Genomic DNA, 15,795 nt, shown 5'->3' with positions numbered 1-15,795 from the left:
CACCTTTGTCCCCCAAACAGGGAAAACAGCCCCTATTCCCTTCCCCATTCTGAAGGATGAGTTATAGCCTCCCAGATAATTTGAGCTCCTTGCCAGGAAGATGTAATGTGAATTCAAGGTTTCCTTGTCCCGCTCCCCTTTGGCTCTTCCGAGGAGTTTGAGTAATAACACAATTCCTTGTATAATATTTATATTCCGAAGAGCACAAAGTGCTCGGCAGACATAGCCTATTCATCCCCAGAGTCCCCAAGTGCCAGGGGGAGGGTGTGCTTTCCTTCTCCCTCGGTCTTTTATCAGGGAAACATCTCAGAAAGGTTAAGTGACTTGCCAGAGCTGCACAGCGCCTCCCCCCACCCCACCCCCTGGCTCTGAGTCCTGAGTTCTGGGCTGCCCATGGTTACCGCCTTCTTAGGGAAGCCCCTGTGGCTGCCCGTTTAAGTGCAATCCTTGAAGGGTGGTTTCTTAAGCCCATCACGCCTCCCACAGCAGCCCCTGGCTTCATGTACTGCTGTGTGCTTTGATGCTGTTAGAGATGCCTTTCTCCCCAGATGCACAAATAAAACAAATGCAGGGAGGAGGAAAAGTATGCCGGCGATTGGGAAATCGTTTCTACAGACCCCTCTGACAAGCTATTCTGAGTCCTTGGCACCTTCCTTCCCACTTTGTAATGACCTTGGGAGCTGAGGCAGTGCCCTGGCTCCTGGTCCCAGGCTGTCTCCTGCGGCTCTTGCCTGGCCCAGGAGCTCAGGCAGCCATGGTCCTGGGAAGTGCAGGTTGTGAGACCCATGGGTCTATCCCCCAGCTCTGCCCCCCAGCGTAGAGTGCCCTTCCTGCCCCAGCATGCTGGTGGGGGGTGTTACTGGGTGTGATGGCCTGAGGCTCCATGCTGTTTGTTGCTGAGTGTTGACAAGTTCCCTGTTTGGGGAAAAGGCATGTCCAAGGGTCATCGTACTCCCCCACTCTCCCAGGATAGGCAGTCCTCCGAGCAGCTCAGAGAACCGAAACCTCCCGTGGAGGCTGTGATGGTGGGTTGTCAGCCTCCCTCTTGGGCAGTTCTTCTGTGTGCCTCCCCCATCAGCATTTTAGCCCCTGAATTCTGTGTGTTTGTGAGTAGAGATGGGAAACAGCTGTGTCCTCTAACTTGCAGGCTCTGTCCAGGGCCTGCGCAGAATCTCATAGTCTAGGAGCCACATCCTCCCACTGCCAGCAGTGAGCAGGGGCTGGACGCGCTGGTGGGAGCTTGGGCACACTGTGTCCCCTCTTCTGGTACCCACGCTCACCCCCTTTTGTGTACAAACCCTGCATCATCTGTCTGGGAAGGGCCCCTGGCCCCTTACCCAGGCCCAGAACGTGCCTACTTGGGAGTAAAGTTTGGTTCTGCCCCTCATGCGTGGCCTGCCCTGGGAGGGCTGTGGTGGCAGCAGGATCGATGTTTATGGACTGGTGAGTGATGGCTTCTCCTTTACAAGGCTGGCAGGTGCTCTGCATCTTCCCCGGCTCTTTGCCATCCTGGCCACCTGTCACTTTGTGGTGCTTCTGGGGCTTGTTTCTCCTGGCTGCCTTAGCTCCGTCTTGGTTCCCCCTGGGGATTCTGACCTTGCCTCTACCTCCTTTTCCAGTTCCCCATGGAGGGAGCAGGCCTGTGGGTCAGTTAGAGAAGGTAGAAAGTTACTGGCCCCTGAGAAAGTGGACCTGGGGCCTGCTGTGTGGTGGAGGTGCAGGAGGAGAGCCGAGTTGTCCCATGACAACTTGGACATCCCAGAGGAATGAGTTATAAAGGGGCTGTATGGGGGCAGCACAAGGTGGACACCTCTGGCCCTCTCCATTTCTAGTCCTGCCCTCTAGCTCCCTGGGCATTAGCTGTCTTGGAGACTGTGCCATCTCTCACCCCTGACCTGGTCCTTGAAGCCCAGAAACAGATTCAGATTCTCCTTGGCTGTGCTACCCGAGAGTCACACAGGGAGTTTGGTTGGAGTGAGCTCCAGGGCAGCCCCATCCTCAGGCCAGGCCTGGAAGCCCAAACAGATGGACTATGCTTCAGCAAAGCTGACCCCACACACCCCTGGGGAGCAGAGAGCACCAGGCCCTTTGTGTAGCCTGCTAGAAGCCAGGGCTGCTGGGGCTGGACATTTACCCCTAACCAAGGCCCTTAACCCCCTGGAGGGGGACATGGGGCTGTCCCCACCTCAGATGGGAGCTCCTCCACTTGAGTGTGCCTTTCAGGTTTTTGGATTACAAGAAATATAGGTATAGTAATAGGACTTGCTCTCAACTGATAGGGAGTTTGGTGAATTAGGAGAGTGGGTGTAAAGTTTGCTGGAGAGAATTGTCACTCTTGGAACATATAATTCAAGAGCTTTATTAATTCTAGAGGCTTGTAGCTCCTAAACTCAACTTCCTAGAGTTTGGCCATGTGTAGACATTCTCTCCTAGAACCATCTTCTACAGAGAATAACCCCATTCAGGAATAATCAAAATGTAACTGGGTTGTAGGTATGCAAATGCTTTATGTAATGTTTATTTGGAGGAAAATTAGGCTCAGAAATATGGGTGTGATCTCCCCAACAGCTGTGCAAGCTGGTGATATTGGGGGCTGCAAAGTGGAATTGTGAAGAAATCAGAGGCTTTGAGAGAAGGTGTGGGGTCAAAAAAAGAAAGACCGAGGAATTGTGTCATTTGACTTTAAATTACGCACGAACTCAGGATGAGACAAAACTTGCTGTGGTTACTAGTCAAGCTGATGGGGGCTTAAGCTGGATTACTAGGAGTATAGAGCTCAGAGTGTGGGAGGGGAGAATTGGTCCTACTAAAACTGGAGTATGACTTTCATTTTTGAGACAGAGATGAGCCAGGGAGGTTGACTCAAAGGTGAAAGATCAAAAAGCCCTTTAATAGGCCAGAAGACTTGGGAAAGGACGTTGTTAGAAGCATCGCTTCCAGCGTTTAAAGGCCTGTCGTGCTTGTTCTTGGGGGGCTTCTTGGGCAAAAGTGGGACTGATGCATATTAGCCACAGGGAAATGGATTCTTGAGAATAGCAAATAATGGTTAGCTAATTAGAGTTTTCACAAAAAGGGATATGTTGTCAGATGGTGATCATGAAGACCCTGGGGGACCCTCTGTGGCTGCCTGTCCCTCTGATTTTACCAAGCTGTGTTCTTTCTACCTGTTTGGTGACTTTGGCAAAGATGTCTCTGTGACTTTGTCCCTTCATTTCCCTCCATGCAGAATTGGAGTCATTGTCTGGCTCGCCCCCGTCCCCAGCCCCTCCTGTTTCTCCCTTTATGGCTGTGAGAATGAATGAGCTTCAGGGTCCCCTGGAAGGCAAGGGGCGTCTGAAATATAAAGTAGCAGCCGCTCTCCTGGCATTGATATATTGTCTCCGCTCCTTGTGATGAAGTTCTTGGCAGGTTGGCTTCTCCCAGGGCCAGGCAGGTTCATTATTAGCCAGCATGTCAGGCTGTAAAGTTAAAGCCGTTTTGGTTTTCTTTTTTTATTCTCCACATCAACTAATTTATTAAATGCTGTTAAACATTGGGCCTGGCCCTAGCTCATAGAAAGCATAGAGGGGTGCTGAGGCCTAGCATTTGAAAATCTCCTGCAAGCGAAGAAGTGTTGAGGATGGCAGGGGGCCAGGGGATGTGCTGGGGTGGGGGACACCAGTGACACCCTACTCCAGGAGCCCTGGTTCTTGTTGGAGTCTGCAGAGACACACGAGGCACCGAGGAGTAAAATAGTCAGGGGTGTGATGGGCTCTGATGGGGACGAGGGCAGGTGAGAGGGTGGTTCACACCAGGTGGGTGATGAGGAGCCGGGGGCATCTGGGGGTGAGGGTAAATTGGGGGTACACGGGGCTCCAGGAGTGGGGAAGATGGAGTACACAGTGCTTCTCCTTCAGGTGGGCTTATGTGTCTGTGGCTGGTCCTGCTCCTGGGCTATGGCTCGCTCAGGTCTCCCCAACCCCCATCTTTCATTCATTCCTCGAACAAATATTTATCTAGTATTCCAGGAGGCATACTCTGTGTCCTATGCTGGAAGAAAAATGGACATGACATGAACCTGGGTCTGGAAGTACTTGCATTTTAGTGAAGGTGGGCATCAGGCCTACATAGAAGCCTCAGGGGGTGCCCGTGGGAGACTGTTGGCAGCTATGGTGGGACATGGGTGGTGACTGTCCCTGGGTTCTAAGCAGCATGCAGCTGGGAGGGAGGGTGGTTTGAAGACCCCACCCCAGAGAATCGTGCTGGCTGCATAAGGACACGTGGCAGAAAAATATGTTAAAACTCCAAGTTAGTGTGGTTCAAACTAAAGATGAGGACAAATATCATGGGGCTATTAGGCCAATTACAAGACTTAATAAATGAAGTGAGTCAGGAATGTGGGCTGATGATGGGGCCAGGGCTTGGCTGGGTCTCAGTCCTCCTATTGGGCACATGTGGGTGGCCCCACAGTGACAGGGAGGGCCAGAGACAGCCTGTTGGCTTGAGGCTCCTCTCGGTGCTGAGGGGCCTGTACCTTCTCCCTTCTGCCGACTTACGGCAGGACCCAGACAGGATGGCCCTGTAGGAGGAGGACTCAAAGGCATTGCCAAGGGTGAGGCACTGTTCTCGGCTCTGAGAATTTAACTGTGAACACAGCAGGCCCCAATCCTGGCCATCATAGAGGCCATGGGCAAATGCAAGGATGGGAGTTTGTCTTTTCAAGTTTGGAAGTGAATTTGTTCAGAACCCTGGATTGAAGTTATTGGGGGGAGTTGACAGGGGGTGGAGGAGACTTGGTACTCAGAAAGGTCCATAGACCTGTCCTGTTTAGAGAAGGACACTGGTCAGGCCTGGACCACACCAGGGTGGCTTGTGACCTCTGGTAGGTTGGTGCTAACATTGGCTGGGTCCTGATCCCCTGAGTCACCCTGCCTTGCCCCAGATTCCCCTGCCTTATAGCTTGGTCATCTCAGCTGAGACAACCCTCCGGTTTTGGAAGGGAATTTTCCCAAATGCCACCAACTAAGCTCTCTGACTCTGAGCTTTAGCTATGCCACCATTGGCCTTGTCTCATTCCGGGGCTGGGCAGCCTCCACGTGGGATGGCTTCCCTGTCCTACTTCTCCCCGCTCTGGCTTCAGGGGTCAGCTTCCTGTCTTCCTGCTCCCACACCTGTGCATGGCTGGGCCTGGCTCTCTTAGACCCTGTGGCACACCTGTTTCTACTGTTGACCCTCCCTTCTGCCTACTGCCATCCCCCAAGTCCCAGCCCCATAGCTATCCTGGCCTGGCCCTTCCGAGCACTTTCTTCCCCTTGGGTTGTGTCATGCCTTTCAGAGCCAGCAGCATCTTTGGCCACCTCTGCCCCACCACTGGAGGGAATATACCAGGTTCTTTATCCAGTGGCTGTGCTCTCAGGGGAGATGACAGCCCCAGGTAGGTGCCTGGCATGAGGTTGTGACTCGGGGCAGGGTCTTTCAGCTTCTGTTGACATTTGGGGCCAGATTATTCCTTATCTCGGGGCTTCCCTGCTCACTGCACGTGTTCAGCGGCCCGAGCCTCTCCCACCAGATGCCAGTAGCACACACTCCCTTAACTATGACAGCCCAGAATGCCTCCACACATGTCAGATGTGGGGAGTGGACTTGCTCCTGACAGAGAACTGCTGAGCGGAGCATGGGAGCACCATGTCTCAGGCTTGACTAAGACCACACCGGAGGGACCCGAGAAATCACATAGTCCAAATCCCACATTTTAAAGGAAATTGGGCCTCAGAGGGCCAAAGGACCTTAAGGTCACACAGGGGAGCAGCATGATGAAAAAGGCGTCTTAAGGCCAGGTGCAGTGGCTCACGCCTGTAATCTGGGAGGCCAGATTGGATCGCTTGAGCTCAGGAGTTCGAGACCAGCCTGAAAAAGTGTGAGACCCCTGTCTCTACTAAAAATGAAAAACTGAGGCAAGAGAATCTCTTGAGCCCAAGAGTTAGGTTGCTGTGAGCTGTGATGCCACAACACTCTACCAAGGGCAACAACGTGAGACTCAGTCTCAAAAAAATAAAAATAAAGAAAGAGGTGTCCTAGAAAAAGGATTCAGGCAGCTCTATCTAGGCTGGGCTGAAACACAGAGGCCAGGAAAGGGAGGGCAGTGAGGCCGCAATCTGGGCGTGAGGCTGAGGGCCAAGGTAGTTGTCTTGGTACCTACCTGCGCTGTTAGTTAGCACCCATCATGTGGGGAGCACTCCCAGGTCTCCTGGAGAGTGGGGTGGTAGAGAAGGGGTCTGCGCAAAAAGCCAGAAAACTTGTCCCGGCCTGGAGAGGGCCCAGGCTCTGAGATCTGGGTTTGGGGTGGGGGGGTGGGGGCCTGTGCTTCTGCAGCGGCAGGGTCCCAAGGTCTACCTGTAGTGAGTATCAGCCCCAGCAGGTTTCCTGCTTATTCATTCAGGGGTCTGGCTTTTGAGCCATAAATCTTCAGTATGAAGATCATGAATTTTCTATGGTGTGATTAATGAAAGCAAAATTGAGACGGCAGCATATAAACTGACCAGATTGAACAAAGTCAGAGTGACAAGCTGGAAGAAAGTTTCAGCTTGGAGCTGGCCAACCCAAAGCACTTCTGAGGCGGGCTGAAGCGCCACCTAGTGGTCATAGACAGTGGTGGGCCCCATTCCCCACTACGGAGCTTGGTGATGCCACCTGTTAGGCAGAAAGCTCAGGGTCTGAGTGTGCCCCTGCCTTGGGAACCTTGACTTGCTTCCACCCACAGCTGCTGCAGGGCAAAGGAGGTTCAGGACCCTCTCGACAGTGCGGGGGACCCAGGTAGCTGCGTACCGTACTTCTGATCCTCCTGCAGCTCCTCAAACCATTTCTAGTTTAGTAATACATGGAAATATCCCTGCCCTGTTTTTTTTTTTTTTTTTTCTTTTTATTTGCTGTCTGGACCACCTTTCTGTTTCCCAATTTACTAAAATCCAACTCATTTTTCAAAGCCTGGCGAGGCCTGCCAATATTGCCTTCAAAATACATCTCAAAAAAAAACACCCCATAGCGCCTGTGGCTCAGTCGGTAAGGCGCCAGCCCCAAATACCGAGGGTGGTGGTTTCAAACCCAGCCCCAGCCAAACTGCAACCAAAAAATAGCCGGGCGTTGTGGCGGGCACCTGTAGTCCCAGCTACTCGGGAGGCTGAGGCAAGAGAATCGCTTAAGCCCAGGAGTTGGAGGTTGCTGTGAGCTGTGTGAGGCCACGGCACTCTACCGAGGGCCATAAAGTGAGACTCTGTCTCTACAAAAAAAAAAAAAAAAAAAACGCCCCACAACATCTCAAATTGGACCATTTCTCACTGCTCTGCTCACCTAATCACAGTCGCCTCTGCTTACTCTCCTGGCCACCCCTCACCTCCGATGGTTCTTTTCTGAACAGCAGCCAGAGTGATCCATTGAAAACGTAAATCAGATCATGTCATTCTCCAGATCTGGGCCTTCCCATCACACTAAGGACATCATAAGTGCTCTTTACCTGTAAGGTCCCAGGTACCTGGCTGCCCCACCTACTGAGTCTCCTGCCACTTGTCACCTCCTTTGCTCTGTTGCGGCCACAGGGCCAGCTTGTGCTTCCTTGGTTGGCCAGGCTACTCATTCTATCCAGGACATTCTTCTCCCAGATTTTACATGGCTTAAGTGCCACCTTTCCTGAGAGGCCTTCCTGGCTCACCCTCACCCACTTTCTGACTTTTTACACATCCTCGTTTTTCTTCGTTGCACGTGTCAGCCCCTGAAATTCTGCCGTGTTTGCTAATGTAAGGGCTGTGTCCCCTGTAAGAATCCACTCTTCATGAAGGCAGGGAGCTTTGCTGGGGGCTGTTTACTGCTGTTTCCCCAGCTCTGAGAGCAGGGCCTGCACAGGGTATGCTGGGCGCTCACTTTGGGTTTGTGGACTGAATGTGCCAGGGAAACGTCCTCTCCCCAGGGCCTTGTCCCTTCCCCTCGCCTTCTAGAACACAACCACAGCCCTCTCTGCCTAACCTCAGGCTGCCTTGTCTCAGCCCCATGTGTCAGGGTTTCCTCTCTGGAGCCAGAGCAGCATGAGAGCAGGGCTGTGCCCGATGCATGGAGTCACAGCAGTCAGCACAGTCCCTACACATAGTGGCCACCCAGGAAACAGCTTTGCAGTGAGCAGTACCTGGTCCTGGCCACCCACTTCCCATACTTTATTTCATTTAAATTCTCACAATCTAGCAGGAAGATGCTGGTATTCTCATTGTGCATAGGAGGAGTTAACACGGTCACACAATCCGGACGAGCTAGAACTGAGTATCTGGTGCGTGTCTGTGACTCCTGAGTCCTTCCCTTCCCATCTCATGTTTGCCCTGCACGGAAGGCTTCCATCCTCCAGCTGCTCTGTGTCCACCCATCTTATAGGGACTGCCTCTTCCAACTGGCTTCTCTGGCCAAAACAGTGAATGCCTCCCCTGAAGGCCTGTAGCATTTATTTGGCACCAGTGTATACTTCCTGGGGGTGGTAGGTGCTGCATTTTTATTGCTCCCATCCAGCCAGAACAGAGGCCCCCGGAAGGCAGGTCTCTGTAGTGGTTGTAGCTTTCTGGCGCAGCATGTGGTGTGCTGTAGGTACTTAGTACATGCTGACTGATTGGCCCCTCAGACTCAGCAGACTTCCCCCGAGCAGGCAGAAGGTGCTGGGGAGTGTCAGCTATATCGAGCATAAAATAAGGCAGATGTGGAGATTTGTAGCCAATGAAACAGAAGCTTCCCCAGGTGATGCTGGTGGCGCCGGCAGCCCCAGGGGTGCTGCAGAGCAGAGTTGGTTCTTGCTTTTCAGGCTGATTGTGCTGGCAGCTGGCTCGAGGGAGGGGGCGATGACAAAGGCAACTGTGGACTCCCACATCCTGCACACTGGCCAGGCCTCAGCCAGCCTGATGAGTGCTTTTCTTTCTCTAGCTGTGGGAAATTTGTTGTTTAGACTTCTGATAACAGTGGCAAATGGCCCTTCTGATGAGGGCAAGAGGACAGAGTCACTGGAAGCTCTGGCTCCAAGAAATTGGACTCTGGGTTCTACCCACTCCCAGCAGCAAGTCCAGACTTTCTTTCCCTGGCCACAGTGCCCCACTCCCAGCTTCCTTCCTGAACGTCAGGGCCTCTTCTCTGTCAAGTGAAATAACCTCAAGCCTCTAGTAGTTTCAATACACTTGTTACATGCTTTGGGCTCTCGTCTTTACCCTGACCCTCAGAGTGACCCTGCAAGATTCATGAAGCTGGTCTAATTCCATCTACCAGATGGGGAGACGGAGGCATGGGGAGGCTAGGGGATTGATCTAGATCATGCAGCTGACATGCCCTGGGTCTGTGACCATGCCTGACTGGTAGTCTGGTTCCGTCACCATTTTGTGTCTGAGAATCCGGGATTGGTGGGGGGGGGAGGGAGGCGTGCAGTATTTCCAGTTCCCAGTTTGGCGGAGACGAATATGAGAGTGAGGCTGGTCTAACAGGTTTTCCTTCCTCTCCAGCTCTGCGGCTGTGGGCTGCTTGGAGTGGGCATCTGGCTCTCCGTGTCCCAAGGCAACTTTGCCACCTTCTCCCCCAGCTTCCCCTCACTGTCCGCGGCCAACCTTGTCATCGCCATTGGTACCATCGTCATGGTGACTGGCTTTCTGGGCTGCCTGGGGGCCATCAAGGAAAACAAGTGCCTCCTCCTCAGTGTGAGTTGGACGACCATATCCCCGGCCCTCTGAACGCCGAATCTCCCTGCACTTGCACCACTGAGATAGGCACAGCCTGGAACATCAGCCTAACCGTGTGCCCAGCTGAAATTGCTTCTAGAATGTTGTACGCCTGAACATACCCGTCTTCTCCTGATTGTTGTCCCTGCCCCTAGCTGTCTCCCTACTTCCTGATTATTCATGTGCTTTATCCCCTTCCACCCCACGTCCCATCTGGGCTGTCTGGGTCGCCTCAGGAGGTGGCCCTAAGGCCTGGGGAACCCTGCCCAGGGGCCAGCTCTCCCAGCTTCCCTGCCACTCTTCCCACGTGCACCCTGTTCCCAGCTGTCACCACTGCCACGTACCTATGCCGGGATCTTTCCTTTCCAGTTCTTCATCGTCTTGCTGATCATCCTCCTGGCAGAGCTGATCTTGCTCATCCTCTTCTTTGTCTACATGGACAAGGTAAGCCTCGGGAGAGGGGAGGGGCCAGACAGAATTTCACTGCCCCGAGGCTTGGGCCGTGGGCCTTCCCCTCAGAGGGAAGGTGCTGGCAGATAGTACCTGCAAAGAAAGGAGGATGGAGCCAGGGGTTCGGGAAACTCCAAATGGAGGGTTTGGTGGGAGCATCATGGGGCAAGTTTGGGGGGGGACTAAGGACTCATTACTCTGTGCAACCTCAGCAAGTGGAGCCCTCTAAATTACCAGGGATGGCCTAGACTGCCTGTTCTGTAGTGAGCTCCCATCACTGCATGTATTCAAGCCACATGGCTCCTGTCTGTAATCCACCCAAGCCAGGTGGATCACCTGAGCTCAGGAGTTTGAGACCAGCCTGAGCAAGACCAAAACCCTATCTCTACTAAAAATAGAAAAAACTAGTCAAGCATTCTGGCGAGCACCTGTAGTCCCAGCTACTGGGGAGGCTGAGGACCTCAGATTAAAGTGACCTGTCTGTCCTTGTCTTGTTCCCAGCATGTTTTGTGAGGGGCAGTCGTGGGGAGGATGTTGTGTCTCTGTGTGGGGGTGTTGGCTTGTGGGTGTGGCTCATGCAGGCACAGGGCAGTTGGAGGTGTGGGTCTGTTTCTGCCTTTTGGTGGCACAGCCCTGCCCTACAAGTTTAGCTCTTCTGGGACTCAGTGGATCCATCAGGGTGCTGCAGGCTGTAGCTGGGATCGTCAGCCTGTCCCCACTTCCACCCCTGCTGGGCCGCGGAGCCTCCCAGTAGGACAGGGCCCCCTAGACCATTTGCCTCCCCTCCCCTCCCCTTTTTCTTACGTGTCACCAGCAGTGTGACCTGTCATGGACTGGGGAGAGGATCTGCATTCTGGTCCCCACAACCTGCCATGTCCCTCTACCTGACAGGTGAATGAGAACGCCAAGAAGGACCTGAAGGAAGGCCTGCTGCTGTACAACACCGAGAACAACGTGGGGCTCAAGAACGCCTGGAACATTATCCAGGCTGAGGTGAAGGCCAGGAGGAGGCATTGCAGCCCAGGGCTTCCACTTGCCTCTCCAGGGGATAGAGTTGGGCACTTTCTGGATTTTAGCCAGGAGTAGGGTTGGGGTGACAGGTCCAGCAGGGCATTTGTCTAAGCTGTTAGGTCAAACAGAATAACAGATAATGCAGGAGAGGGGCGAGGATGTGAGAATGGACAGGCCTAATGGAGATGTGGGGAGTGGCTCAGCTTTGGGATAAATGAGATAATTTTAGATTCACCTCCTGGATTATGCTTGGCTCAGGCGAGAAGGTGTTCATTCTCTGGGGAAAACAATTTCCTACACCCAGATGTCTCATTTAAGCCCTGGGGGAGGGATCAGCAGGTGGTTAGCTGGCAGCCAGCTTGCAATGGTCAACAAGGAAAATGAGGTGGCAGTGGGTAAGCAGAGGACTGAGTTCCCCTGCCCGAGGTCTGGTGCCAGCCTGAGGGACAGGTCACATCGCCCTCCCCTGTCTTGGTCACTCACTTTCCCAGCTAAGGGCCCTTGGTCTCCTCCCTGAACTCCAGAGTAGTGGCTTTTGTGGGGTTGGGAGAGGATGGGCGGGCTTGGTGGATCTGACTGCCCCTATCCATCCTGTGGGCAGATGCGATGCTGTGGCGTTACCGATTACACAGACTGGTACCCGGTACTAGGGGAGAACACAGTTCCCGACCGCTGCTGCATGGAGAACTCACAGGGCTGTGGGCGCAACGCCACCACACCCTTGTGGAGAACGGTGAGGCTGCGTCCTGGGTCTGCCTGTGTGGTGGATGGCCTGGCCAGAGGCCTTGGGGAGGGTGGGTGCAGGAGCTGGCCTGATGTGGGGTGGAGAGGGGCACAGGTGGAAAATAGGCCCTGGACCTATGGTTGGGAGAGACAGGGAGGGAGGGGTGGCTTGGGGGTGCAACTATGCAGGCTCTGGGGGGCCAGGGCTGAGGTTGTGGTGGGAGGTGAGAGGAGGAGTGGAGCTAGACCCTGACCTGCAGGCCTCGCTCTCCAGGGCTGCTACGAGAAGGTGAAGACGTGGTTCGAGGACAACAAGCACGTGCTGGGCACGGTGGGGATGTGCATCCTTGTCATGCAGGTAGGGGGTGTCCTAGCCCAGGGCAGAAAGGAAGCGTGGTGGACCTAGCTGGTTGGTACCTGGCGGAATGTCAGCGATTTTTGTAAGTGCTTTGAAGCTGAGCCATGAGCCTGCTGTCGTGCAGAGTGCAGATGTGAGAGCAAGATTCTATTGAGTACTGAGAGTGGGGCTCGTGTCGGGGCTGCCCGTGGCCAGGCCGAGACCGGAGCACTGGGCTCCCCCAGTTGTGCCAGACCTTGAGCTGTTGTGTTTTGTGCACGTGGCACACGATCTATAGTGACCACGAGGCCAAGGCCAGCTTCCTGTTGCACCCTGCCCTTCTCTGCAGCCCCACCCCTTTCAGGATTCGGATGCGGAAGGCCACAAACAAGTACTAACCACCCTAAGCTCAGCATGGATGGTGGTCAGACGTCACTTCACGTGTTCAGAACCAAACCAGGCACTGGGCATGAGTCTTTAGGGATCCTGCCACCTTCCTCTCCCCGCCTCATTCCTGTTAGCTCCCATGTCAGGCCAGGTTCTGCGTGTCCCCTCTGAGGTGGGCGTGCTGGTGCACCTTGGCAGGGCTGAGCCAGAGTTCACCTATGCACAGCCACAGCTGAGTCACCAGCTGACCTCGTCTGCTCACTGTTGTCTTCACACCTGTCCCCAGTACACAGTGGTTACACCCACTTGCTTCCAGTGCCCTGTGACGTGCCAAGACCTGCTGGGCTGAGGTTAGACCTAGGTTCTGGCACTTCCGTCTAAGGCCCTCCCCCCATGTCTTTCAGATTCTGGGCATGGCCTTCTCCATGACCCTCTTCCAGCACATCCACCGGACTGGGAAAAAGTATGACGCATGAGTGGGCCGACTGGGAGCACCCCAGCCCTGCCCAGACGCTCTGTGGAGGGAAGAGGATTGAGCTTTGTGTCGCCTGCCTGCATTCTCCAGACTGTGCCCTGCACCCACCCACCCTGCCTGCCCTCCCCTGCCCACTGCCTCAGCCTCAGACTTCTGGGTGGGTGGAGGACCAGGGAGGAGGAGGCTCGAGGAGACCTGGGCCACGGGCACCCGCATTCCTGCACCTGCATCTGTGTATTTGCCAAAGACGACGGGGTGGGCTGGGGACGCGCTCAGGAGGAGCCTCCGGCACTGATGGTTTCCTGCCCCCCACCCTTCCTCACACTGACTTTTGTCCCTGTGTGGGATGGGGCCTGGTGGAGAGACTGCCCCAGCAGGGGCCACTGCTGTCCATGGCTGCCGTGGCAGGGTTGGTGGGGACGGGGTCTGACCGCCTTTAAGCAAGGCCCCTGGAGCATCTTGCCCAGGCTTTTTATACCTTTACAGTGTAACTTTTTTATTTTATTTTACTCTGATTATGATTATTCAGGAATATTATCTCAGATAAGTTTAGGGTTAGCTTTCTGATGTATAACTTTTTACTGTGTTGATTTCTTTAATGGTTTGCTTTGTTCCTGAGGGTGGGGGACGGGTGGGAAGAAAGGGCATCCGTCCAATTTCGTTCGGGACAAACCACTGTGTGACATCCTCAAGGTTCTCACTCAGAATGCACTGAAAAGGAAGGAGCCGGGAGCAGGGTATGGGCCCTGCCTGGCCTGGTGTCTGTGGACAGGGGCCTGGAAGTGGCAGGTGGAGTGTGGCAGCGTGGAGGAGCGTCCTGCACTGGTGGTGGTGTTTGGAGGGGGTGTCCTCTGGGGGCTGGTGAAGCACCTCTCCGCAAAGGCAGCCAGAGCCAGCAGGTCCTTATGCTTTTTGTTGATGGGCAGTTTCTGGTGTTTTTCCTTCTTTCTCCTGCCCTCTGCTGGTGTGGGAGGCTTCCCCTTGTCCCCGTGCGGGCGTCATTCCCGCGACAGGTTCTGCACACCCCAGTTACTCTCACAGACATTCCTGCTAGAAATTCTCAGACAGATACCTCTCTAGTTCAGATGCTGCTCACTTTCTCACCTTGCTTCTGGAAGGGGAAGCAGTCCTGTGTTTTGCTGCCCACAGCAGCAGAGGACCGTGGCCATCAGGAGAGGGACGTAGAACTGGTGTCCACCATCTCCCTGCTGCCTTCACTGGGCTGCTGCTGGGAGGGAAGGAAAGGTGTCGTCCAGGTCCCAGGACCCTCCTCACTTCCCCCCGGGTTCACTGACGTCAGCAGTGGGGTGGGTGGTGGTTACATCCTGCGTGATCCTAAGGAGAAGTACAGAGAGCCCGAGAAAGGAGGGTAGACTGGCTCTTGTCGTGAAGTCCCAGAAGGAGAGCAGCCTGAGTCAGGACATGGACAGACTGGGCATGGGAGGTGGATGGCAGGGTATTCAGCTGCAGCAGGATGTCATCCCCTCTCCTCCCACTCAATGCAGGTCCAGTTTAATGTTTTACAGTTAAGAGTCAAGAGTGTGTGGGACTGAGCTTGAGGGGGTCATCCACTCACTAGCCAGGGTCCAGCATCCTTTGCTGGATGTGGCCTCATGTGGGGCTTTCTCCTGACTCCTTTGGCTTAATACTCTGGTTAACTCCTAGGCCTGGGTCTCTCCTCCAACCTCCACCTCCCTGACCCAAGAGCTGAGGTATGGCCATCCACCTGCCAGTGACTCCTCCATCCACCTAAGTAACATACAAATCGGGACCAGGAGGATAAGACTTTCAGTGTATCCAGGATTCATGTTTTTGCGGGGTGGGAGTGGAGAGTAGGATGGTCTCAGCAAGGCCAAGTAAAGTTGGCGTCCCTGAGACGGGAGCAGTGGTGCCGATGGGGGTCTGGAGGGACAGGTCCTGGATGGAGCACAGGGCAGGATAAAACTGCCTTCCCCTCATCCTCTGGCCTGTTTTCCTGTAAGGAGCTTCAGTTGCCTCCCTGAGAACCCCAAAATGCAGATTCCAGAGCAAACATGCCACTGCAGAGAGACGCTCAGCAAACGAGTGTTAGAGCCGCACATGCGACCTGGTACATAATGCATTTTTGCCCTGGGTGGACCGTGGAAGGTTTGTTCATGCCAATCAATGCAATTTTTAATTTTTGTTAATGTCAACAGGAAAAGCCTAGTGCACCTGGAGGTGGGTAGCCTCCCTGGCAATCTTGTTTCTGGAGTGCCTCTAGTGTCCTCTGGCCCCAGAGCCTTTGCCATAGTTTCCTGCCTGCGCCAGCCCCCACCTCACCTGAGTTGTTTGCAGAGCCTTGCCCACAGCTCCCAGAACTGCCTTTTCACCTCAGCCTGTGCTTGGCTGTTTGTCATTTGGCTGAGTCTACACTGGGCAGAAATTGTGCACAGGGTGGGTATTTGCCAAGCCCTGGGCCCGTCCTGCCGACTGGTCCTCAACCACACAGAGGGCCATACCTAGTGAAAGTGGCTCAGAATCTTCTCAGCTTCTGTTGACTATGATTTCACTAGGGCAGAATTCCACTGGGTGAATTTCTTCCCTGGTGGCTTCCCTTGCCAAAGCCAGAGTTCATTCAATCAGATCTGAAGCAGGCAATTTACAGACTTTTACCAAAAGTCTCTTAGGGGTTTGTACATGACTTCAGGGGAATGTCAGATACAGACTTAGTCTTTCTCTGCAGC

At 54.1% G+C, this 15,795-nt stretch overlaps 1 protein-coding gene across 10 annotated transcripts in view; it reads left to right on the top strand.

The window, feature by feature from the left end:
• TSPAN9 (tetraspanin 9) overlaps positions 1-13,654 on the top strand; it is a 206,202-nt gene extending 192,548 nt beyond the window's left edge. For 9 of the 10 annotated variants that reach the window (XM_053555263.1, XM_053555258.1, XM_053555260.1 and 6 more), the window contains 6 exons: positions 9,495-9,686; positions 10,077-10,151; positions 11,049-11,150; positions 11,770-11,901; positions 12,166-12,249; positions 13,020-13,654. In XM_053555263.1, the coding sequence (XP_053411238.1) occupies positions 9,495-9,686; positions 10,077-10,151; positions 11,049-11,150; positions 11,770-11,901; positions 12,166-12,249; positions 13,020-13,091 (657 nt within the window). In that variant the 3' untranslated portion in view covers positions 13,092-13,654. The remainder of the gene's footprint in view (positions 1-9,494; positions 9,687-10,076; positions 10,152-11,048; positions 11,151-11,769; positions 11,902-12,165; positions 12,250-13,019) is intronic. The other variant, XM_053555257.1, reaches the window with a different exon arrangement.
• Positions 13,655-15,795: the final 2,141 nt, after the last annotated feature.

Source organism: Nycticebus coucang, chromosome 12 (assembly GCF_027406575.1).
Source record: "Nycticebus coucang isolate mNycCou1 chromosome 12, mNycCou1.pri, whole genome shotgun sequence".
Taxonomy (NCBI): Eukaryota; Metazoa; Chordata; class Mammalia; order Primates; family Lorisidae; genus Nycticebus; species Nycticebus coucang.
The sequence above is the reverse complement of the archived record's forward strand: the minus strand, read 5'-3'. Positions and strand labels throughout refer to the sequence as shown.